The 26,511-nt window shown below is 43.4% G+C and overlaps 1 protein-coding gene across 2 annotated transcripts in view; it reads left to right on the forward strand.

Annotated features, from left to right (window-relative positions):
• The first annotated feature begins 16,154 nt into the window (after positions 1-16,154).
• The window catches only part of LOC148880940 (uncharacterized), a 30,990-nt gene continuing 20,633 nt past the window's right edge, over positions 16,155-26,511 (forward strand). For both annotated transcript variants that reach the window (XR_016104683.1, XM_088963059.1), the window contains exons 1-2: positions 16,155-16,528; positions 17,682-17,791. Coding sequence is in view for 1 of the 2 variants with exons in the window: in XM_088963059.1 (XP_088819185.1) it covers positions 16,454-16,528; positions 17,682-17,791 (185 nt within the window). In the remaining variant the exon portion in view is untranslated. The remainder of the gene's footprint in view (positions 16,529-17,681; positions 17,792-26,511) is intronic.

A 26,511-nucleotide genomic window follows, 5' to 3' on the forward strand; every position in this document is an offset into this window, starting at 1 on the left:
TACGATTGATCCTGTGCAGTTCCGAGCAATGCAAGAAAAGGTCGATAAGATATTCGAAATGACGTGGAACCTAAGATCGTGGCACCGCCCAGCAAGACCGTCCCCTCTTATGCCCAAACGCGTATGAAGGATGATCCTCGCCTCGAGGACCCCAAATCGCGTCAAGCAAACAAGGGTGTAGCGCGGTCCAACCAAGAAAAGAAAGATACAACAAGAAGATCGGCCCCCTCTGCCCACTCTCATAGTAGGATGCACCAAACCACACGAATCCCCAACAGGGAAAGGCTCGGAAAACGAATGCCACCTCGCGTGGTCTCCATTGCCAAGTCTAGCTCCGTAAAAGACCACATCGTGCGCCCCAAGAAGGAAAGGGTAACGGACATTGCAGTTCCAGGCCAGAAGGATAATGATATTCGAGAACTCCGATAGTGCTTGGAAGAGCTGGAGCGCAACTAGAGAAGCACAACACCGGATGTAGATCAGCCCGCACAACCAGCTGCACCCACTGCCAAGGAACCCCCTTCACCCAGGAGATTGTGGACGAGGTACCTCTCACAGGATGGTGGGTACCTCAGCTTGATAAGTATGACAAAAACACTAATCCTGTCAACCATATCGAGGCATTAAAGGCTCAATTAATGTTGCACGGATATTCCGAGGGCTTGATGTGCAAAACCCTGGTAGCCACCCTCACAGGTCCAGCCCTAACCTAGTATTCCTCTCTGCCTCCACGCTTGATAACTCTGCATTTTGATGCCTTAAGGACATCATTTCAGGGGTACTTTCGGTCTTAGAATAGTCAAAGTATGCCCTTTTCCCAGTTAAGTTCATTGTTGTGACCTCTAAGGATCTCTATGCAAATTATGGGGAAAACTATGAAGTTTTCATGGCTAAAATGGAGATTTTGGGTAGCTGGAGTGAAGTCCAACTGAGAGAGGGGTGTTTTTGTGAAAAACTGAAAGCAGGAGGACGCCTCCTATCTGTTAAACCCAGTTTGGCACCCCTCCTATTGTATTAGCATGCTCCCCACGCCTTAGCAAACCCTAAGTCATCTTTTAACCCATTATTTTCATTCTTAACAAACCCTAGCCATCCCTATTTGTTAAATGCTCACCTTCCATCCCTTCTAATCTCCACCATCCATTCTAGGGCACTCTCTTTTTAGCATTCTAACCCTATGAGCCACATAACTTCTAATCTTCACCATTCAACCTTTAGCCGATAAATCTCAGCCCTACATAATATTGGGTGTTTTCCCCTTTTCTTCTCATCCTTAGGATCACCCTAGAACCATCATAACCCTTCATTCTAAACCTTAGGGCACCCATATTTTTGCTAAAACCCAGCTGCCACCCCCCTCTTTTTCTCTATTCCCAGTTGTGTCCACCCTTCTCTATAAAAAGAACCCAGGGGCCCTGTAGAAGGGTTGGTCAATTCACCCAATTAATAAGGCTAAGGTTTCTTGAGGAGCTCAAGGGTTGTAGAAGGGGAGGACGCCCAAATCTTGTGAGGAGGGGTTCCTACAAGCTGTTTAACCATTCTGCAACTACTGCCACTATATCTGATAAACCATTATTTTCTTTTCTGTTATTTTTATTTCTGCAATCTCTTAGATTTAATTCTTATTTGTTTCTCTATATTGCAGATCTGATTTCGCCCGGTTCAAGGCTAAGGTGTCTCGAGGGTTTCGAGGGTTGTAGAAAGGAAGGACGCCCAATTCTTGTCGGGAGGGGTTCCTGTAAGCTATTTGGCTGATTTATAGCTACCACCACCGGATCTGGACTCTGGATCATTTTTGTTTATTTCTTTTGTTAATTTTAGAACTCTGTTAATTTTTGAATTTTACTTATTGTCTTGTTTAATTTTTGAATTTTTAATTTCAGCATTAATAAATTTTATTTTATTATTTTCTACAATTCCCAATTGTATTCTCTTGTCTGGATCTAAGTATATTTTAAAATTTCACTTGCTTCCCTGTGGATACGATCCATTCTCACCCATTTACTACGTTAGTAGTTGTTTGAGAAATGGTAAAAATTATAAATGTTTAAACTGGTGTTCCAAAGTGTTTAGCGACGCTCTTTTGTACACACCAACGCTCAATAGCGTCGTGAGAGCAATTGGAAACTCAGTTTAGTGCATAATTCACAGCGAGTCAAAAGCATTGGAAGACCTCGTCCAGCCTCATGCAGGTGTGATAGAGGAAAAATGAGTCTCTCAGGGATTACCTGGTGAGATTCAATAAGGAAACACTACATGTCAAGAACATGAACCAATTCGTGGTTATCACTGCTATTCAACCCAGCCTCTGCCCATCTCCATTCAACTTCTCCATCTCCAAGAACCCTCCGCAAACCTTGGTTGCACTGATGAACCATGCGCAGAAGTATATAGGCACAAAACAAGCACAAACACAACTGTAGGACGAGGAAGAGAGGCCCGACAAGAGGAGGAGAGAGACTAAGGAGCGAAAGTCAGGAAGATCAGATCGGGACCATAAGAGACAAGATTTCTGACCCGACCATAGACAACGAACACCCCCACCGATCTACCAGAACTTCACGTCACTCAATTTGCCATGGTCTGAAGTCCTAATTCAAATCCGCGACTGCAACTACGTTCGTTGGCCCGAGAAGATGAAAACACAAAGCAACAAAAGGAGTCGCGTATTGCGAGTTTTATAGAGATCATGGCCACGACGGAGAGCTGCTTCGACCTACACAACCACATTGAATACCTAATCAAGCACAGATAACTCGATGGGATCACCGACAAGAGCGAGAAACCAGCACAGGAGGAACAATGCATGGAGGATGCTCAACCACTGCCTCGAGCTCCCCTGTTGGTGTGGTCCACGTCATATCAGGTGGAATTGCCGTAGGAGGGAAGAGTAGCTTGGGGAGCAAGAAGTATGTGCGATTGTGCAAGATCGATAACCGGGGGCACAAGAAGAAGCACAACCAATCTATCACATTCGTCGACGATGACCTCTGGGGGGTTCAGACCCCGCATGATGACGCCTTTGTAATCACAGCCGAGGTGGCTAACTTTGAGACAAGACAAATCCTGGTTAACACGGGTAGCTCCGCCGATGTACTCTTTGAGGACACATTTGAGAAGCCCGGCATCAACAAAGAGCGCCTCACCCCCATCAACACTCCCCTAATGGGCTTTTCTGGAGAGTCCCTCCTGCCTACTGAGAGAATAACCCTTCCCCTACTGATCGGAGATGGTGGCATTACTACGACGACCATGGTAAACTTCATTGTGGTTCATTGTCCCTCTTCGTACAACGCCATCCTCGATAGGCCGACCCTTAATGCTCTACAGGCTATGGTCTTTACATTCCACCTCGCCATGAAGTTCCCCACTGATAATGGCATAGGGGTAGCATGTAGGGACCAAAGAACTGCATGACAGTGCTACTTGCGCTCCTATTGAGGACCACACCCGGCCGTAGAAACATTAATGGTAGAAGCTTATGATCTAAGGGACGATGTGAGAGCACAACGTGACCAACCTATTGAAGACCTCACCCATGTGTCGCTTAATGATGAAGACCCCGAGAGGGTGGTCCAGGTCGACTCTCTCCTAGATGACCGCCTTCGGGAAGAGCTTATGCAACTGCTGAAGGACCATGCCGATGTATTCTCCTGGTCGGTGGCAGATATGCTGCGAATCGACCCCGAAGTCATCATGCACCATTAGAACGCCGACCCCCGATACCAACCTATCAAGCAGAAGAAGAGGAGCTTCGCAATAGAATGGTGGCAAGTCATCGCAAACGAAGTGCAAAAGTTACTCGACGTTGACTTCATTCGGAAAGTCAAATACCCCAATCGGCTGACCAACATGGTAATGGTGAAGAAAGCCAATGGGAAGTGGAGGATATGCACCGACTTCACCAATGTAAACAAAGCCTGCCCCAAAGATAGGTTTCCTCTACCAACGATCGACCAACTCGTCGACGCAACGGTGTGCCATGAACTCCTGAGCTTTATGGATGCCTTCTCAGGGTACAATAAGATCCGAATGCATCCCGATAACCAGGAGAAAACAACATTCATCATTGACCCGGCTTATATTGCTACAAAGTAAGGCCCTTCGGCCTCAAGAATGCCGGCGCCACTTACCAATTGTTGGTGAATGAGGTGTTCAAGGATCAGCTTAGCTGAAACATAGAAGCATACATCGACGACATGCTAGTGAAGAGCAAAAAGGCTGAGCACCACCTTGCCAACCTAAAAGAATTCTTTGGTACCCTCAGGAAGTATAAGATGAAGTTGAACCCGACCAAATGTGCTTTTGGGGTCAGTTCTGGTAAATTCCTAGGGTTCATGGTGACATAAAGAAGGATTGAGGAAAATCCAGAGAAAATATAGGCCATCCTCGACATGCAATCGCCCTGAACTCACAAAGATGTACAACAATTCACCGGTAGGGTAGCCGCCCTTAGCAGCTTCATGTCCAAATTCGTGGACCAGTGTCTGCCCTTTTTCAAATCCCTCAAGCGACCAAAGGACTTCCAATGGACCAAGGAATGTGAATGGCCCTTTCAAGAACTAAAGCGGTACCTAAGCTCACCACCTCTCCTCACCAAGCTGAGCCCAAGGGATGAAATATTGCTCTACCTCTCATTCGGGGATGAGGTCATTAGTTCGATGCTAGTCAAGGTGAAAAATTGGGTACAGAGGCTGATCTACTACACTAGCAAAGTCCTCAGTGGTGCAAAAACTCGGTACTCCAACTCGGAGAAAATGGCTCTAGCTCTAGTCACCCCAGCCGGAAAACTCAGGCCATACTTTTAGGCCCATAGTATTCAAGTGCTCACTGACCAGCCACTCAAACAAGTCCTCCAAAGGTTGGAAGCATCTGGCCGCTTGATCAAATGGAGCGTAGAGTTGAGTGAGCTCGACATCGAATACGCACCCCAGCTTGTGATCAAAGCTCAATCCCTGGCCGACTTCATTGTTGAATGCACATTCTCTACCGAGGATCCTGCCTCACCACCGCAAGTACGGACCCTGCATGTGGATGGACCATCCAACCAGCAAGGCAGCGGGAACGGCCTCATTCTCCTCAGCCCAGATGACACGGTATTAGAACATGCTCTCAGGTTCGAGTTTAAAGCATCCAGCAGCGAGGTTGAGTATGAGGCCTTGATCACGGGACTATACCTCACCCTAGACCTAGGAGCTCGGAGAATAGAAGCCTTTAGTGATTCTCAGTTGGTAGTCAACCAAATCCATGGATAGTTTGAGGCACAAACGCCTACAATGGAAAACTATCTACAAAAGGTACAAGAGCTCATCCACCGACTTGAGCACTTCAACATCCAGCAAATTTCTCGAGCCGAGAACATACGAGCAGATACGCTATCCAAGTTATACAACTCTCCAAAAATTGACTTCGAAAAGATAGCATGGTTGGACACACTGGCCCAGTCGAGCATTGCAACGATAGCTCTCCTCATCCTCCCTGTACAGCATGACCCATCTTGGATGGACTGCACCGTATAGTACCTTCGAGAAGGAACACTTCCAAAAGATCGAACAGAAGCGAAGAGACTCCAACATAGAGCAGCCCGGTACTATGTTATCCAAAGTCAGCTCTACCGTCACTCACACACTCTCTTCTACCTGAAATGCCTCTCCCCATACAAGGTAGACTATGTCCTCAAGGAGATCCACGAAAGTATTTATGGGGACCATTTTGGCGCACACACCCTGGCACACAAGGCACTCCAACAAGGCTATTTCTAGCCGACGATGAAGCAATATGCAACCTAGTTAGTTTGGAAATGCGACAGTTGTCAACGACACTCCAATCTCCATCACCAGCCTGCAGTCCCCCTGAAGCCGATCACCAGCCCATGGTCATTCGCACACTGGGGGATGGACATCCTCGGCCCCTTCCCCACTACTGTTGCTCAGAAAATTTTCCTCCTGGTGGCGGTAGGCTACTTCACCAAATGGGTGGAAGCCGAAACTCTGGCACGTATTGTTGCACACAATGCTTGGAACTTTTTTTGGCAAAGTATTGTTTGCTGATTCGGTATACTGCACATCCTCAACACAGACAACGAGATAGTTCACCGATCAAAAGTTCGAGGCCCTCTGCTCTGACCTGAAGATCGACCATCAGACCACCCCTGTACACCGACCCCAAAGCAATGGGCAGACCAAGGTAACCAACCAAACCTTATTACACGGCCTGAAAACTTGGTTAGACTAGGCCAAGGGGAGGTGGGCCAAGGAACTGCCGAGCATACTCTGGGCATACAGGACTACTCTGCCAACAGCCACCAGTAAGACACCCTTCAGGCTGACCTACGAAGCCGAAGCCATGGTACCTGTAGAGATTGGCTCTCCAACCCCCTGGATCAAGCTCTTCGATGAAAACCAGAATGACGAGGACCTCTGCGCAGAGTTAGACATGATCGAAGAAGCCCGAAACTGAGCACATGCCAGGATGGTAGCACAACAGCAGAGGATGACAAAATACTATGACACCAAACTGGGGAAGGAAAGCTCAGACAGGTGACCTCGTCCTCCGCAAAGTCATAGTGCCCGCGTTGGGGAAGGAAAGCTCGGACCAAACTGTGAAGGGCCATATAGAGTCACCAAGGTTCTTGATCCAGGTACCTACAGGCTCGAAGACCTAGATGGCCAACCAATATTGAGGAGCTGGAACACAAGAAACCTTTAGATGTACTATCAATGATTCGATAATAATAAAGTGCACCTTGTTCAAATAAAGTGTTGAGTGCCCGACAAACCACATGCACGCACACCACCGCACGAGCATCGCACTACGTGACCAAGCTACATGACCGAGCTATATGACCATGCTATGTGACCACACATGTGTAGCTCGATATAACTCATTGACTCGGATGACCTCCGAACGGCCTGAGCCCAGAACACATAGCTTGATAGCATATTGCTAACTCACCTGACTCAGCTGACCTCCGAATGGCCCGAGTGCACAACGCATAGCTCGACAGTGTATTGTTGACCAACTTGACTTGGCTGACCTCTGAATGACCTAAGCCTAAAGCGGAGAAGAATGCCCCACCCATCAGGACCTAAGGACGGTCAATCAAACTCCGCTCACCTACCGACTAAGTCAGCCGGAGCTGGCCGAGCAATGACTAGCCCTCAAAGGGCCCCAAAGGTTCCCGAGGCCAAAAATTGAGTATCCCAAAGATGAGAGCTTGGAATGCACTCCTGCTTCACCAGTCGGAGGCTGAAGATCTCGGCCAACCCAAAACTCGACCAAGGCAAGGCTGAGGAACAAAAAAATTGGTTGCACACAAGTTTATAACTTAAAAATTTCATTAAGTTAAATAGCAAGTACAACAGGTGAAAGCTCGACATACTGAGCCATTACAGGAGCTACAAAAAGAAAAAAGAGAAAGGAACTCACAATAGTTCAATTTGTGGAAGGGAAGTTGGTGGCCTCGTCATCTCCATCTTCATCATCATCGTCGCCTCTGCCTTCCTCATCAACAAGCTCATCCAAGGCCAGGGGCGTTTCATCATCGTAGGCATTCCAAATTTGTGCAACATCTTCATCATCATTGTCGCTTCTGCCTTCCTCATCAACAAGCTAATCCGAGGCCGGGGGCGTTTCATCATCGTAGGCTTGGTGCAGTGCTCTCCACCGGAAGACGTTGAAACCTGCTTCGTAGAAGGTTGAAGAATACTAATCCGTCTTTCCGAAGCTCCATCGAGTTCTTGTACCGCGCCAGTGCCACTGCCTCCTCGGCATCCTCTTGTTTCAATCATTCCCTCTCTGCCTTCAGCTCGATAATTTCGTGGTTCAGGTCTTGGATCAGGTCCACTTACTCGGCCACCTCTTTCTCTATTGTGGCGGACTGCTCCCTTGCCACCTGAAGCTTGACCAATTGGTCCTTCACCTAAAGGTACTTGCTATGCTCTTTCTCATACAATCGCTGCAACTGACGAAGACGATCAACCATGGCAATAGTTGAGCATGCGTTCTACAGACACAAGGAGCATCATTAGTACGGAGAAGCGTGCTCAAAACAACAAAGACAAGTATGAGCTTACTTGAGCTGCAACCCAAATAAGTGAGCACTCCAATGTGCTGTTTCCAATACTCCCAGCCTCTTCAGTGATGTAGGTCGTCATCATCCACGGAGCAGCTGCTCGGGAACTTCGAGGGTCTCTAGCCCAACCCGACTACAAACTGTCTAGCGTGGTATATGAATGTTCGAGCTATTGCTCCCCACCTCAACCTGCGGAGGGAAAGTCGCCTGGCAAGCTTCCCCGGGTTCCATGACCACAACATCCTTGTCGTCATTCCCCGCCGTCGAGCTCTCTTTTGCTGACGAGGCGCCCTCTTGGAAGATCTCGGAGGAGGAACTACCTTAGGATGGACCTACAGTGTCACGCCAACCCAGTTCTGCCTCTAGCGATTCTCCTTCATCCGACGTATGATCTCCTCTTCACTTGTCATTTCTACGCTTGCACCGCAAAAGCATGACAGTAAGCACAAGATCAAAGAAGCAAAGAAAGTACAGGCAGATAAATCAAAAAAAGAATGGACTAGCCACCCTATGTATCAGCCCGCTGAGCATCAGCATCTCCGAGCATGTATACACAGCTACGTCTATCTCGTGGATCATGCTCAGAGCTGACCTTTCCTCCCAAATAAGCCTAGACCATTGAGGTTGGGGCACTCTCATTCTCGGCTCTTGTAGCACGACTAAGAAGGGGAGGCCCCTAGAACAATGGACAAAGAAGAAAGTCTCCTTCCAGTGCTTTACAAAGGAAGGGGCCCCAACCAACACTTTGACGTTCTTCCTAGTTGAGAAGTAGTAATAGCTTTGCTGGTGAGGTTTGAGCTGAAGAAGGAAGCTCACCATACCCAGGGTCAACTTGATATCACGGATAGCATAGTAGGACAGAAGGCTGACCAAAAACCTAAAGGAGTTCAGCATCAGTTGCATCGGCAGTACTCGTCGGTACCATGCAAGTACCTTGGCAACCCCTTCATTCAGAGGAAACCTTAGCCCGACTTCCAGACTGTTCTCATACACACAAAGTTCGTCAGGCCAAGCATCGGTTGCCATCTCATCGTGCTGCAGGCACCTCATTCGAAAGTCCTTGGGGATGTCATACATAGCTTGGGTTCGAGCCATGTCCTTGTTAGACAGTTCTGTATGCCCTTAGCTTCAATCAAAATGATGTACTTTATGAATTTATTGTAAATGAATAAAAGTGCATATTTGATTCATGTTCCATTGGTATGTTTCTGTGTAATACCCTTAAACTGGACACTTAATGAGACTCGTGTTAGTTTAGAATGTTCACAGCCAGTGGGTCGGTCTGGGGAGACCTATCCTGACAAGGCTGACACTATGGTACCACCAAGTCGGTTGGGGTGGCTTGTCTCAGCTACAGGGTGAGACCCTAGGCACACACAGTGTGAGATTAATTGAATCTTTGAACTGGACCAGATTTTTAGTATTGCCCTGGACCTTGGAGATTGATGGGCAAAATTGGAAAGTTACACCCGACCCCTAGACTCGATTATGATATTGCACTAGGTGTCGGATTGGGCTGTCTTTGATGTACCAATCAGTGATATCCTTAGCGTGGGTCAAAACCTGGGTATGTTGGGATAGTCTGAGAATTCATCTGAGTGGGTGATCATAGTGACAGGATCAGCCCCTTTGTCGGACAAAGGTAATGAGATATAAAAGTATAAAAATTATGGTTTTGAAATGATTTGCAAAAGGTTTTAATTCCAGGGATCCATACATGAGAGAGTGCAACACTGTTCCTTGCAGCCGAGGGAGAGATCCTCTCTTGTCAGGCAGTGTATGATCATTATGGGCTGAGAGGTTAAGTGTAAGGCCATTGAGGATAATACCTGATGGGCTAATCTTGCATCTGCCCACAGTCCCTGGGTGTTACAAGGTGGTTTGGCCCGGGTACCACTTAGGGTAAGTGTTGGGCCCATTGAGCCCATCTGATGGGTTTCAGGGGGTGCACTGTCCATAACAATGTATTCAGCCAGGCCTTGTAACAAAGGTTGGGCTGAACCCATGTGGCTGATGTGTAGATCAATGTTTGGGTGCCACACCATACAAGGAAGCCCAACTGGGCAGCAGTTTGGAAGGCTTAATGAATACATAACCCTAAATGGGCCTTAAGCCCATTTCAAACTGGGATAATTTGATTAGTCTTTAAGGGGCGAATTCTGAGATAAGATCAGCTGATAGGATTGGGCCCACAACCTATCCACTCAGAGAGTCCAAGATCTAAATGAGATTTAGATTTGGAAACTTCTTAATTAGATTAGGAGCTGGCTGATCTAATCTGTAGATAAGATAAGGATTATCCCTTATCTTAAAGGGACTTTTAATCTAGATATGATTTGGGTTAGCAACTCCTAATGGGATTAGGAGCTGATCCCTTTAAGTCTATAAAAGGAAGAGGGGGCGACAGCCTTTAGACATCCAAAAAGACTCACCATCAACAGTCTTGTCTTCAAAGCTGAGATCACAGAAGAGAGAATTCTGCACCTTGCAAATTCTCTCTAGCCGCTGCCTATAGCAGTTCGATCTCCATTGCTTGGGAGAAATCAAGATTGGATCTTGATTCCAATCTTTTGGAGAAAAGATTGGTAGGAGTTGTATTCACAAGCCGTCCAGGTGATTTTGGGGAAGAATCAAGTTCTTAGGAAGGACACGGGTGATTCTGCTCCTCCTTGCACTGCGCCATCTTTAGTGGGAGCAGATTTTGGTTTTACCTTGGGCGTGAACACCTCCATTGAGAGATATTATTTCTCTGTATCAGGTATTATCTCTCTCTCCTCCTTTTGGTTCAGATCTGGTTCAATTTATGGTTCAAGAATGATCTTTGAAAATATGATTTTCTAAATAGGGAATTTGATTCCCAGTTGAAGGGAAAGAAAAATTTTTGAAATTCGCCCCCTTTATTCCGCAATCTTGGGCGTCAATGTGATGGATTTCATATCCTTTCAGTCCTCGAGGTTCAACATGCAGGGTGTGGTCCCAAACTGGCGACCGGCCCACAATGGAAGCTCGGCTTCTACCATTGACATACTCGAAATCCCCAACCTCGGACTCATAATCGGACCCACTAGAACAAGAAGAGCTAGAAGCGGAAGAAGAATGAGAATATGAGGAAGACATCTTACCGAGCTTGAAGTTAAGGAATAAAAACAAAGTGTCGAGCAATGCTAACAACACCCCGCCGAGTTATCCAAGCAACTCCTCTCGCAAATGGCAAAGGGGAAATGCCCGTCCACCCTTTCTTATAGCCCACAAGAACGCGAATCGACGCTAGATCTACGGTGAGGATCAAGCACCTTCCTAACAAAGCTCGAGAAGACCAATCGACGCAATTGTTACCACATGCGCAAAGCCTTGGGAATCAAAGTGACGACCTTAACAAGCAACAACCAGGGCATTAATTGCTTTGGTCCACCCTATAGTAGTGGTCCAACCACCAACGTAGGTGCTCAAGGTTCGCCCAAGCCTACTAGGTCAACCAATTCCTCTAGATTCCTCGGGATGCCCAATAGCAAAGGAGGCCTCACTCTGCCTCAGTCGAGCATCCCACTCTTCGATTTCAAAACTGGGGGAGTGGTGCTCGGATCCCGAAATTTCAAGTACAAGTTCCTTAACCAAAGAGCATAGTCCCTGACATCATAGCTCGGCACACCGTAACTGAGCATCACAATAGCTCAGCACCTACGAGGCCCCCAACTTCAAAGCTCGGCAGACTACAACCGAGCATCACAATAGCTTGGCACCTGTAGGCCCTCAACTTCGAAGCTCGACAAGTCATAGCCGAGCATCGCAATGGCCTCAGTTCCTCAGCTCAATACCCCTAAGGTCCCTGACTTCGTAGCTCGATGCATTGTGGCCGAGCATCACAATGACCTCAACTCTGAAGCTCAGCCTCCCACCAGTAGCAAAATGCCTTTCCTTGGCTTTCGACTGAGCTAAGCTCTGACTTCGTAAGCTCAACACATCACGGTCGAGCATCACAGTGACTTCAACTCCGAAGCTTGGCCTCCCATTGGCAGCAAAAAGCCTTTCCTTGACACCCGACCGAGCTAAGCTCTGATTTTGGAAGCTCACACATCACGGTCGAGCATCACAATGGCCTTAATTCCAAATTTTGGATCCAACTCCAAAGCTCAGCACACCATGGTCGAGCATCACACTGACCACGACGCCAAAGCTCGACTTCCACTAGGAATCAGAGTCGTTCCTCGGCTCCATCAGGAGAATGGACCTTGAAGCTCAGTTCAACACCTCGGCGCTTTGTCGAGCTACGCAACCGTGCAACACTTCGGACCGAGCACTCCCCCTCCTCGACTCTAGAACTTGGGGAGTGGTATTCGGATTTCGATGTTTGAGCTCTTAGAGTTCTGTAGCCGACGATGGGAAGATTCTTCAGCCACATTTCATATTGCCTGGTCCTCAACTTGGAGTTCCTCAGTTGAAGAACGAAATGAACTATTTCATTCCTCAACTTCAAAACTGGGGGAGTGGTATTTGGGTCATGGCTAAGCTGGCCCTGAGAGACATGTGGCCGCCAAGCATCGCCCGACCACGTCAACATAACTCGACCGAGCTATGCTATTATTGTGACCCCCCATCTTATCCTTTCAGCCACGTCAACTACACGTCACATGGATGATGACAACTATGGATAAAGAGGAGTAAGGAAGACAACTCCGCTAGGGAATGGGACTCTATCTCGAATACCTCAATGGCTAACTTCATCCCGACAACCCCAGAAGCCCAATTCGACTAGGACATGGATCTTTGGCTATAAAAAGGTACTCTATGCTCAAGGTAGGGGATCCAATTTATGAAATCTGTACTGTTACTTAGCTCAGACTAGCATCCTTATAGCTCGGCCTGACCATCCACCACCTCTTACTAACTTGAATGTCAGAGTACTTACCTGGGGATAACTCTTCAGGCCTCTAACTTCTCCTTTCTTGATTACATGTCTTGAAGCGCGACCTCATCCTTGTAGCTCGGCCCTGTCCTACCAGCAAGGACTATCTGGTTGCTCTCCTCAATTTGTGCACTACCTCGGATTAAGTAACTTCAGATGACATTTTGGGTAAAGTTATAAGTAACTTTACAATGATCAAAATACCCCTCCCAAGAACTAAATAATATCTAGTTTTTTGGGTATTTTGGCCAATTGAATTATGTTAAATTCTTATAAATAGCCATATCCTCCACCATTCTCATCACACCAATTTAACAATTCTCTTAATCTCTCTCATACTCATACATTCTCAATTATCTGCAGTATGAGAAATTCTAATTAGTTGATTGTCTGATTCTGCATTCTCCAATTTTCCAGTTTAAACTTTATCAAAGTTTCGACTTTCAACAAGAGGAAGGCTTGCTCAACTAGCTCAAGTATCTCAATTCGGGAGGTTTGGATGTTGAAATGCTTCAACTTTTGAAATCAAGTTGGAATTTTGAACTGGCAATCCGGATAAGTCGAATTAGATTAATTTTTATATTTTTAGAATTAAAAAAAATGGTCGGCTTTTCTAAAAACCGATTCCCCACCATGTTCAACATGTATGACATTCAATCACTAATGCGATTGATGTTCATGGAAGTGGAACTTTCACCCTCGGTAGTAGTGATAATAGGGGAAAAAGGAGGGCTTCTAAGTTGAGTAGCCCGGTTTGGAAAGTTTTCAAAGTAGAGGATATTGATGGGAAGGGAAAAATGACCGTTTACAAAAAATGTAGGAAAGATTTTAGTTGTTGTAGCAATGGTGGTATGGGTTATTTGAGTAGAAATCTACTCACACATGAGCGAAAGGAAGATGAAGGGAGGGAAACAACCTAAACACAAATTGGGATGGGGACTAGTTTTGGTACTTTTAGATATTCACAAGAAAAAATGAGATAAGAACTTGCTAAGTATATTGTACATGCAGTACAACCATTTATATTAACTGAAGAACCAAAGCTAGAAAAATGGTTGTGTAGTTTTGTGAACCCACAATATAAAAAAGTTTCTAGGAATACTATAAAAACTGATGCTTTAAAAAATTTCTATTGATATAAAAACAAAATTAAATTTCTTTATTAGCAAATCTTAATTCTAAAGTTGCAATTACTTCGGATGTTTAGACATCTAAATTTAATATTAGTTATATTTGTATTACCGGTCATTTCATTAATAAAAATTGGCTTTCGAATAAAAGAATTTTAAGTTTTACTAGGCTTGAATGGTCACATAGTGATTTTACAATAAATATTTTAAATCTCAATTAAAACCATGCTTAAATGGTAAATTATTTCATATTAAATGTGCATGTCACATCTTAAATTTATGTATTCAAGATGCCTTGAATATTATTTCCACTCATATTTCAAAAATTAGAAATTATATTATATATATATATATATACATATTTGCCAAAACAAAAATTTAAATATTTATGCCCAAATTATTGTTTAAAATATAAACATTTTATATTAGATGTAAGGCATAGGTGGTATTCTAGCTATGCTATGTTAGAAAGTTGTATATCTCATAAACAAGTTTTTTCTGTTTTTTATAATTTAAAGTGCCTAATGATATGATATTTGAGAAAGACTGGGAAATGGCAGCCTGTATAAGAGATTTTTTAAAACATTTTTATGATACAACAAATGAATTATTTGGAATTTATTATCCAACTAGTTGTAATTTACCATATTAACTAATGGTAATTAGTGATTGTTTTGTTAAATTTAGAAATAATTCACAATTTCAATGTATTGTTGAAATTATAGAAAGTAAATTTAAAAAATATTGGGAGAACGTTTCTCCCCTTTATTGTTTAGCTACAATATTAGACCCTAGGATTAGGAAAGATGGTTTAGATATTTTATTTGAAACATATTGTGAAAATATGAATATTGATATCGGAAATAAAAAAGAATAAATTAATAATTTATTATTTGAAATGTATAGTTTGTATGGATTTGAAGTTGTAGGCTTGAGCCCAATAGTAGAAGAGAAAAACTTTTTTATTTAATAAATAAAAGGTAGAAATCTGCTAGTTCTATAACAAGTTCATTTACAAGCAAAAATTTTTAATTTAGGTGAAGTATCAAATAATTTTGATATTTGAGCATGGTGGAGTGAACATTTGAAAAATTATCCAGTTCTCGCCGCCATGGCACGTGATCTACTAATCCCTCCGATGTCTACAATCCCACCAGAGTCTTGTTTTAGTGCAGGTACTAGGGTGTTGGATGACAAAAGAAACTACATGAACGATGAGAGCATAGAGATGTGTGTCTGCTTCAAGGGTTGGTGTGATGGAGAAGATAGATTACAAGACAATGGAGGGCATAATACAACACCGGACATTTCACCCGAAGCAGATAATGAAAGTCATGAATGATGATTCATGAATTTGACTACTTGTATAGATTTTTTTTTTCAAATTATTGTAATTTTTTTTAGTTTATTTGATATATTTTTTGAATTTTTAACAATATAATTTTGTATTTTCAATTTGTAACCATATTGTATTTTTATGTTTTATTAATTTATTCCATTTTTATATTTTATTCATCCAAGTATGCAATGATCTAATCATTGTATTTGTAATTCACTAATTTGTACCATTCAAATTTAAATGTAATAAAATTCTTATTTTTCTTCCAATTTATTATTCCATCATTCTTATTTCATTTTGGTTAAGTATTTTTTTTATTTATGTGTTAAATAACTTAGATTTCTCATTTCTTAATTTTTTAAATAGTTCCCAATTCCCAAAGTCATATGAAAGTTAAATATTTTAGTTTTACAAGTTTTCTTACAAAAGAAATCAAAATTTTCAAAAAAACAAAAAAAAAATGAAGAAAAAATAGTGCAGCCCGGTTTGAGCCTGCCCTGTGGCCCAGCCTACCACAACCCAAGACCACGACACGGCTTGCAGCCCGGTCTGGCCCAGGCACGGCACAGGCCCACGTGGGCTGTGCACCCAAAATTTCCACCGGGGAGGACGACACAGCCCGTGGCGGCCCGCGAGCCAGCACGGCACGGCCCACTTTACACATGTAGTTTTCTTGGTTTTTATATTGTTGCCCTGGAAAACGCTTATGTGACAGTAACGGTAATGGCAAATGGAAAATCCGAAAAAACCTCTTTTTTTTTTTTTTTTATAAAAAAACACCATACATATTGCTCACCGTTTTCTGAAAAAACGCCTCTTAGAAAACGATATTTGTTACTAACACCGACTCTAGCCTTCAGCGTTTGTAAGTCGCGTTCACTGAACCTAAATCGCTTCTGTTGTGAGTCGTGACTTGTGAGACCAGTTAGGTCATCGTCTGCGTTGCTCGCCGCTGTTGAAGCTCCATCGTGCCAGCGGGAAATCTTTCGAAATCTGCGGGAGACGAAATGAGCAAGGAAAGTGATATTTGGGATGACTCTGCTCTCATTAACGCTTTCAATAACGCCATTACGAAATACAAGGTACATTTCGTTCACTCTATCATAACATGTGCGTTTAATCTTTCCGTACTGGTGAAAGCTTCAAATTTCTCCGGTTAATATTTAGTGGGTACCTTCATTCCTCTTCTTCTTCTGGTTTTCTTTGAAGAGTTCATACGAGCAATTGATATTTTTCTCATACATTCGTGACTCGTGCATGGAAGCATGTAATTAATCAACGTTGATAGACAGCCAATATAAATCTCTACACATATGCATGGAGAAAGAGTGTTTTTGGTTGGATTTTGTTAAGCTGGGTTCATGTACAATGAATTTTAATCCGGTTTCTCATAACATTTTTGTGATAATGTCCAAAAGAAGGGTGATGACAAAGTTCATGCTTCTCTATTTCGTTGGTTGGTTACTTTATGCTCCAGTTATTTTGTTTATTAGCTGCTATATTAAGTGGGTTTGCAGCTTGAATTTTGCTATTCCTTGCTTTAAAATGTTGATTCTGAAATTGGTTCCCAATATCTCGATGACATGGGTCTGCTAGTACTTCTAATTTTAATGTAAGATTGAAGAAGAACGTTTTTCCTAAACCAAAAGGAAGTCCATTTTCATGTTATAGATCTTACCTCTTTTTGTTTATTGTTCAAATATACAGAAATTTCTCCATAAACTATTCTTTGAATCAGTGCTTTTGAGCACTGTTGCATGGACTAGCGGATGAAGTGTCCATGTCAAAGACATGTGAGATTGGGACATTCTGTAGATTCTTGATGGAACCTTCAACATTAGCACTTTCCTCTGTCTACTTGCTTATAGACATAAATGAATAACTAATGTCCAAAATGAATGACACTTTTGTTCCAGGAACCGTTACTAAGTTACAAAGAAAAGGTTCCAAATCTTTTTTATAGGTATATAGTGTTAAAATTCAAAAAAATAATGGACTCTTTTAATAATTTATACTTTTCTATGGATTTCTCCATGGATCTTTTTTTTTTCCTTTTTGCGAAATACCAAGTCAGACTCCCAGACACGTGTGTCATATCTTGATTCTTGTGTTTGTCTCCATGCAATACTGATCTTGAGTTGGCCATCCATACCTTTCTGAATTCTTGTTTTAGTTTTTCCTTGAAATTTCTTAGTTTTGATTGCTAGGATCAGTAACTTTGTTTTTGGTTGACAGATCATGCATAAGAAAGGGTACCAAGAAAGTTCAATTGAGAGTGAAAAAGTCATAAATGGCAATATGGATGATGCACCCGTTATTACTGATGACTGTTGTGATGCTGCAAGGTTAGTAAATTAATCTTTTTTTCCTTTTGTCTAACTTAAATTTCTCAAATTTTCTAGAAGAAATAAAAGGGTCTAAACTCTAAAAGTTCTTGGAAATCACAAGAAACTGGGAGGTGGATACGAGCTAATACAAATTACTTTGGGTTTTCACATCTTCAGCAGCTTGAAATAATTGTGTCATAATGGTACATGTTCAGCTTGTTTTTGCCGTTCCAACTTTGCATTTTTTTTTTCTGTAAATGTGGGGAAAGAATTACATAATTTGGCTAATGAAGCATCTACCATCCAGTGTTTCTTTTATAAGTAAAAATTCATTGAAATAAATCAATATGGATAAGCAATGGTAAAAGCATCCCAGGGAGAGGCACAAGGTGCAATCACTCTAAAAGAAAGTACAACAAAAAATTACAATTGAGCCCAGTAGAACTGATCCTTAAGTACCCCCTGCTTAGCTAAAGAACCAGCCAATGCATTTGCCTCCCTCCCCACCCATTGTATAACCAGATTCATATTTCTTGATACCCAATTGAACTTCTTCATTTTGTCCCTATAACACCATATCACTGAATCTGCTTCGAGTCCCTTTCAACTAGGGGTGCTCAACAAAAACCGAACTGAAAAATCTGATTAGCTGAACTGATTGGTTCGGTGTTTTGCAAAAACCGGTGGTACTAGTTTGGTTTTTGGTTAACCTAAAAGAAAAATGTTAGGGGCTGCCTAACTCATGGACTCTTTCGAGGGAGCCTACCTCCTGAGGAGAGAGAGAGAGAGAGAGAGAGAGAGAGAGAGAGAGAGAGAGAGATTGTATTCCCAAATCGATAATCCCCTCCTAACTTCCTTTCCTTATTTATATACTGCTGTTACAATTCTGTTATACCAGCCTCTCCACTTGTCCAGTCCACTTGTCTAGTTTGTTATTTAGTTTGTTCTAGTGGTTGGCTGTTAGTTACATTCTTTAAACGCTGGCGTGGCCTTTTCTTGTACACTTGTATTCCCTTTATTTGTGTCTCAACAGTCCCTCCTCCCTTGAAAGCGACCTTGTCCTCAAGGTCAAGATGTGGGAATCTATTATGTAAATCCAAGTAAGGTTCCCAAGTTGCATCATCAATTGGGAGACCTGACCATACCACCAATGCCTTTGGTTCGATGTGATTCCCTTTACGTATCCACCTGAAATCTTTTATTTGAGTGGGCTCAGTTTGAACTTGGCCATCTTCCGAGAATGATGGGAGGGTGGTTGTTGTTATTGCTTCTGTTTTTGGCCATTTCTTCAATAGGGATACATGGAATACAGGGTGTAATTTTGATGTTGCTGGGAGGTCAAGCCTATATGCCACCGACCCAATGCGTTCCACAATCTGAAATGGGCCGAAGTACCTAGGGCTCAACTTGTTCCATCGGTGGCCTACTACTAAAATTTGCTTGTATGGTTGTAATTTAAGGAAGACTTGCTTTCCAATCTGGTGTTGGATATGCCTATGGCTTCTGTTGTATGAGTTTGCCATCCATTGTTGGGCTCGATGAAGGTGGGATTTGAGATCTTGTAACACCCTATCTCGTTGGAGGAGTTGGTCTTCTACTGCTGCTACTGCTGTAGACCCTTTCTCATATGGGAGTAGGGGAGGTGGGTCCCATCCATATAGAGTCCGGAAGGGAGTCATTCTTGCTGCACTATGATACGTGGTATTGTACCACCATTCTGCCCAATGAAGCCACTTGAGCCACTAACGTGGCCTATCCTCTGCATAGCACCTTAGATAGGTTTCCAAACTCCGGTTGACCACCTCAGTCTGCCCATCTGTTGAGGGTGGTAGTTGGTAGATTTGAAGAGTTTCACTCCCTGTAGTCAAACAAGTTCTGCCCAGAAATGACTCATAAAAATAGGGTTGCGGTTTGAGACAATAGAGTTAGGGGTACCATGCAGTCGTGCCACCTCCTTAGTAAAAATCTCAGCCACCATGGAGGCTGTAAAGGGGTGGGACAGAGGGAGAAAATGGCAGTATTTGGTGAATCTATCAACCACTACGAGAATGACGGACTTGCCATAGGAAAGGGGGAGCCCCGTTATAAAGTCCATGGATATATCTGCCCACACTTGTGTAGGAATTGGGAGTGGTTGTAGCAGTCCTGCTGGAGACTGGGTATCTGCCTTATTTTTCTGGCAAATGACGCATTTGGCTATGAATTTTTGGACCGAATTTCGCATGCCTTTCCAGTGGAATTGGGTGGCTAGTCTCTTGTAAGTGCGTAGGATCCCTGGGTGTCCTCTTGTTGGGGATGAGTGGAATACTTCCAAAAGCTGCTGAATCCTATGGTATCACCATTTGCGTTTATACAGCAACAAGTTATTCTCCACTGTGTACCCTGGGTGGCTAGTAGGGTCCTCTTGGACCTGTGAACGTAGCTTGCTCAGTTGTGGGTGCCTTTCAGCTTCTTCCCTTAGCTGACCCATGATGGAACATGTTGAGCCCGTGAGAAGTAATGGAAATAGTTGTGGCTGGCGTGACAGTGCATCCGCCACCTTGTTAGTGTGCCCTGCCTTGTATTTCATGACATAATCGTAGCCAAGTAATTTGGCTATCCATCGCTGCTGTTCCGGGGATAGTACGGACTGCTCCAACAGAAATTTCAGGCTCTGGTGGTCAGTTCGTATGATGAACCTCCTTCCTAGAAGGTAGGGCCGCCACTTCTGAACTATGAGAACAATTGCTATCAGTTCACGTTCGTATACTGATTTGGCCCATTTCTGTGCTGCCATTGCTTTGCTGAAAAATGCTAGTGGCCTTTCTTCTTGCATGAGGACTACACCAACTCCTTGGCTTGACGCATCACATTCAATGATGAAGTCCTTTGAGAAGTCTGGAAGTGCGAGCGTCGGTGGGGATGAGATAGTTGTTTTGAGTGTCTCGAAGGCCTGTTGGGCCTCCCTAGTCCAGCAGAACCCATTCTTCTTAAGTAAACTTGTCAAGGGGGCAGCAATCAGTCCATACCCTCTAATGAATCGCCGGTTGTACCCTGTTAAACCCAAGAAGCCTCGTAACTCCTTAACATTTTGAGGTCGGGGCCAATTTATCATGCTTGAGATCTTTTCTGGGTCTGCTGCTATAATGTCGTTTTCGACCACATGCCCTAAATAGTGTACTTGTGTCTATCCAAATGTGCATTTTGACCCCATTGCAAGGAGTTTATGAGTCCTTAGCAGTTCCAAGGTGATTTGTAGATGTACTAGGTGTTCGTCCCATGTAGCGCTATATACAAGTATATCATAAAAAAAACGAGTATAAATTTGTGCAAATGGGGTCGAAATATGTCATTCATAAGGGCTTGGAACGTAGCTGGCACATTGGTCAACCCAAACAACATAACCAGAAATTCATAATGCCCTTTGTGTGTTAGCAGTCTTGTGGATGTCTCCCTCATGGACCCGAATTTGATGATATCCCGATCTCAGGTCTAGTTTAGAGAATATGGTGGCCCTGCCGAGTTCATCTAGTAGTTCATCGATTTCCGGTATGGGAAATCGATCCTTCACAGTAATGTTGTTCAGAACCCTATAGTCTATACAAAACCGCCATGTCCCCATCCTTCTTTTTCACAAGTAATACCGGCGAGGAGAATGGGCTTTGGTTGGGTTGTATAATTTTTCTGTCAAGCATATTTTGCACTTGCCTCTCAATCTGTAGTTTTTGAAAATAGGGGTAACGATAAGGCCTTACATTTGTGGGTGCGGTTCCGGGCAGCAATGGAATGCAATGATCATGGGCACGTTTCGGTGGTAGTTCCTTAGGTTCTTGGAAGATCACTGAGAACTTTTGAAGTAGCTGCTGTAGTTGTGTGCGACCTTCTTCGGATCTGCTTCCTTGGGCTAGAATGGGGCCGTTCCTATGGGAGTCTATCTGCATTAAAACGATGTGGGCTGGGTCTGCTGCCTGTTTCCCTAGGGAGGCGAGACTAATAGGTCTTGGACCCTTGGACAACTGCCCTTGAATATGCACCTGTGAGCTGCCCACTTGAAAATCCATGGTGAGACGGGCTCGATCACATATCATCGGCCCTAGTTGCCTTAACCATTGGACTCCGAGAACTACATATGCTCCACTGATTTCTGGGGGGTGTAGATTTACCTCGAACTCATGTCCTTGTATCTTCATCTTTAATTCTGTGCACGTACTGTCGCACACCAGGTTGCTCCTATTAGCTACGTGCACCCGGAAGGCTGTACATGGTTGGACCGGAATCCCTAGTTGTCTGACCAATGTTTGGGTAATGAAATTGAGGGTGCTGCCACTGTCTATCAGAACCGGCACATGGCACCCTTGTACCAGTCCGGTTACTCTCATAGTTTGAGAAGAAGCACGACCAGTCAAGGCTTGCAGGGATACTTCCGGTTATTCCTTTGTCCATTGCCCCCATTCTTGGTTGTCCATTGGCTCTTCAATGTCTGTTGATTGCTCGACATATTCGGTTTCAGGTTGAAGGAAGAAAACTTAAGGGATCTTACAGCGATGGCCCGACCCGAATTTGTCTTCACATGCATAACAAAGGCCCTTTTCTCGTCGGGCTTACATCTCAGCCCAGGTTAACCTCTTGGCTGAGCCGGGGCCTGAACCATAGTTGGTGTCCTTGCCTGTGATTCCTACTCCTGATCTGTGCTCCGGTTTACCCAAGATACCTGGTTCTGGGTTCGGTATACCTGGTCTGATTGCAACTCCCAGAGGTTGATTAGTCCTTCTTGCCCAATTCAGTTTGTCTTCATGTAGTCGAGCTAATGCTGCTGCTTCAAGAACGGTGGTGGGCTGCATGGCTTTTACCTCCAGCCGTAATTCTTCCCTGAGTCCATCATCAAAACTGCTGACAAGCGCGTTTTCTGGCCAGCCTTGCATACGCACAGCTAATCTTTCAAATGCCATCTGATAATCTTGGACGGAGCTAGTCTGTCGTAACTTAGCGAGGCTTTCATCATAGTTCTCAAAAGCCGAGACTCCAAATCGCATGGTTAAGGCGTTGGTGAAGTCTGCCCATGTGGCTCTTGGGTGCCGTCGCCGGTACCATTGGTACCAGACGATCCCCTCTCCTTCCAGGTGTGTAGAAGCTAATGGAACACGATCAGGTCCTTGTGTGTTGTGGTAACCGAAGTATCTTTCTGTTCGCAGAAGCCAGGATGTGAGATCTTCCCCTGCGAAGATGGGAAACTCGATTCTTGCTGTTCTTGGTCCACTTCGATGATTGGTGTCACTGCACTCTTCCCGATTTGGCACAGGTGGTGCATGTGCCAGTCGTTCAAGCAAGGATGCAAAGCTTTCTTTGATTTCTTTGACGTCAGCCGATATTCTTTGCATTTCTCCTTCCATGTTGTCGACTCTGTTCTCCATTGCGGATGACCTTGTGCTTGGCATCTTGGCTCTGATACCAACTTGTTAGGGACTGCCTAACTCAGGGACTCTTGAGAGAGAGAGAGAGAGAGAGAGAGAGAGAGAGAGATTGTATTTCCAAATCGATAATCCCCTCCTAACTTCCTTTCCTTATTTATATACTGCTGTTACAATTCTGTTATACCAGCCTCTCCACTTGTCTAGTTTGTTATTTAGTTTGTTCTAGTGGTTGGCTGTTAGTTACATTCTTTAAAGGCTGGCGTGGCCTTTTCTTGTACACTTGTATTCTCTTTATTTGTGTCTCAACAAAAAATTGACAGTTAACCGAACTGAGAGGTGTATATTTATATATTATTTATAATATATTATATTATATATTTATATATTTTTATAATATTTGCAATATAAAAAATGAGAAACTGACAAACCAAACTGGTAAAAAATCGAACTGATCAATCAGTTAACCGGCAATACTGGTTTGGTTTCAAAAATTAGCTCATGATTTGGTTAATCGAACTGTGAGCACCCCTACCTTCAACCACTAAATTCTCCAAGTTCGTCTCTTTTGCAATCTGAACACCTTGTAGAATTCCATGCAGCTGTTTTTTTTTTTTTTTTTTTCTTGTTCAAGAAGGTAAGGTAAAAATTTTATTGATGAAAGGCGAAAATGATACAAAACTTCCTGGAGCCCCTCACACAGGAAGAAGACACATTACAGTGCAGACTCCAAATAGACTGAGTACAAAGCAGTGAAACAGGTTCTGAGATTTAAACTCAGGGGTAACAGACATCCAAGAAGGAGGTTTAGACACTGCTTCCTGAATTAGTCCTCTGGATTTCTTGCTTTGTTGTAGAAAATCCTGTTGTTTCTCTCAGTTCATAAGGTCACTAAAACAGCTGCAGGAATAGTTCTCCAGATTAGATTACCCTTTTTGTTCAGACCAGGTAACTTCCAGCAGTATAAAAGGTCCCTGACAGAACCAGGCATAATCCAGCAAACCCCAGCCACCTTGAGAAAATGCTCCCAAACTCTTGCAGAGATCGAACAATAGATGCCAAGGCGATCAACTGTCTGGCAAGATCCCACATAGGCCACCGCAATCTGAAATCTGTACCCCTCTTCTAACCAAGTTAACCCTCAACAAACACTTATTTAGTGCCATCACCCAAACCAGAAAATTATGCTTAGATGGGCAGACAGGATTCACACTTGCTTACTTGGGAAATCAGATATGTTTGTTCTACTCAGATTTGAGAGGCCAAGGACTTAACAGTAAAAACACCATCACCACTCCATTTCCACCTCCATTCATCCTCCAGATTAACAGAGATAGGTTGCCTCTGTAACAGTTGCAGAAGGCCAACAGCTGGTCCATCTCCCAATCAAAAAGATATTGTCTAAAGAGGGGGCACCAGGAGATTGAGTCCCCAATCACATCATAAGAATCAGCAACTGAGGCCTCAGGATGAAGGCACATTGAAAGAGCAGAGGAATGGCTTCAGCAAGAGGGATTTCTAAACACCAGGAGTCCTTCCAAAACTTCAACCTATCTTCCCTACCAATCTTGAGAGCTAGGCCACCAGAAAAAACCAGAAAGGATTTCATAATTCCTTTCCAAAGGGAACACCTCCAGCTCTGAAAAGGATCCAATGATTTCCAATTACCCTAGTCTACCCCATATTTGGATGCAATTAAGGTCCTCCACCAAGCATTCCTCTCAACACCAAACCTCCAAAGCCAGTTGCTGAGAAGAGAGGAGTCAAAAACCTTCAACTTCCTTATTCCCAAGCCTCCGCTCTCCACAGGAAGGCAAACCTGAGTAGAGAGTGCCACTACATTCCCTTCCTTATCTCTTATAACCCCTCCAATTTCCGAAGAGCCTGGGTTTTTAGGGTATCAGATAACTATGTTTAAGATTCTTTATTTCTTTTCTTATTTGAGAAGTTCTACCATTCGAAACAGAGAGTTGGATGGGAGGAGAGTTTAGGTTTGAATATATAATCAGTTGTAACTCAAGTTTACATAAGATTATCAATGAGCAATATGGAGCTGAGAGTGTGATGGCTCAACCATTCAGTAGACCATTAAGGGGAAAATTCTGTCAAGTTAAATTCTGATGGATGCTCACTTTGAAACTCATGTCCTTCAGTTACTGGATGCACTTTTGAAGATTGTTTAGGTGCAACAATTCTAAGTTATTCAGGACCAGTTGGCCCAGGGAATTCTCTAAGAGCAAAACTTTTGTCATTGATCTAATGACTTGGATTCTTGGTCTTTATGGGACTACAAGAAATAGAGGGTTATGCCCATATTGTTATAGGTTGTATGAGGGCGGGGGGCTGTCCAGTAGCAGTTGGTATCTCTGTCACGATAAGAAAGGAAATATCTTTTGTTTCCACACTCAACTTCTGTTTTTTTTAATGCTTTATTGATTCCTAAATCTGCCAACTCATTAGCATATGGTATAGTTAGGAGACAACGAAGTTTGTTTTTGCATCTAATTCCCAAATTGGGTGTAAGTTTTCCTATAGTCTAATGCAATAAAATACTTCACCCATTTCCAAAAAAAAAAAAGGTTTTCCTATATTTTGTACAGGGAGTGGGTATCTCTAGAGTTGGATCTTGTCATGAGCTATGGGATACCCATCTCTGTGGCCTGTGCCTTTCTCCAGGATTTTGGGAAATGGAGAGTCATCAAGTTGTGGGACTTTTGCAGGAAGACATAAGAAAATGAACAACTGTGATCTAACACATAAAAAGAGACTTTGATGCACTTTATCTTATTTCTAGGGTTATGTGGATTGAATGTGGAGTTCTTTAGGCATGGATGCCTCTCTAGCATTTGAGATGAGAATTGATATTGGTGGAAGTGGTGCATATACATGTCATGTTTGTTTATGAGAATAAAATCTTTGTCAAGTCGGTTTGGGGGGTTTGGACAATGGGTTGTGTGATTTTAGATACTGGGTACAATGTAGAAAACTAGAAATTGAAAGGCAACCGTACCCATCTGGGAATGGATGTAAAGTAAACATGCATTATGGATTATGCTATTTAAGGAATTTTTGAGGAAAGAAATGCTGGGACTTGGGATAGAGGCAGGGGAGGGGGACAGGGATTATGGATTATGCTATTTAAGGAATTTTTGAGCCATGTCCCCTGTCCCCAAAGTTTGGAAGACACCCTTCATATATGTTGGGGGGCGGTGATAGGAGCCTTGGAGGTGCCCCTATCCTGATAAAGTAGTCCTCCATAAGCTTTTTAAAGTTTATGTAGTGCTCAATTGGTGATTCCTGAATGAAGAATCCTGCTTTCTCACCCCTGGTTGGGACCCTTAGAGGTGCAAA

Source organism: Nelumbo lutea, chromosome 1 (genome assembly GCF_056320005.1).
Source record: "Nelumbo lutea isolate HS-2025 chromosome 1, American lotus-T2T, whole genome shotgun sequence".
Taxonomy (NCBI): Eukaryota; Viridiplantae; Streptophyta; class Magnoliopsida; order Proteales; family Nelumbonaceae; genus Nelumbo; species Nelumbo lutea.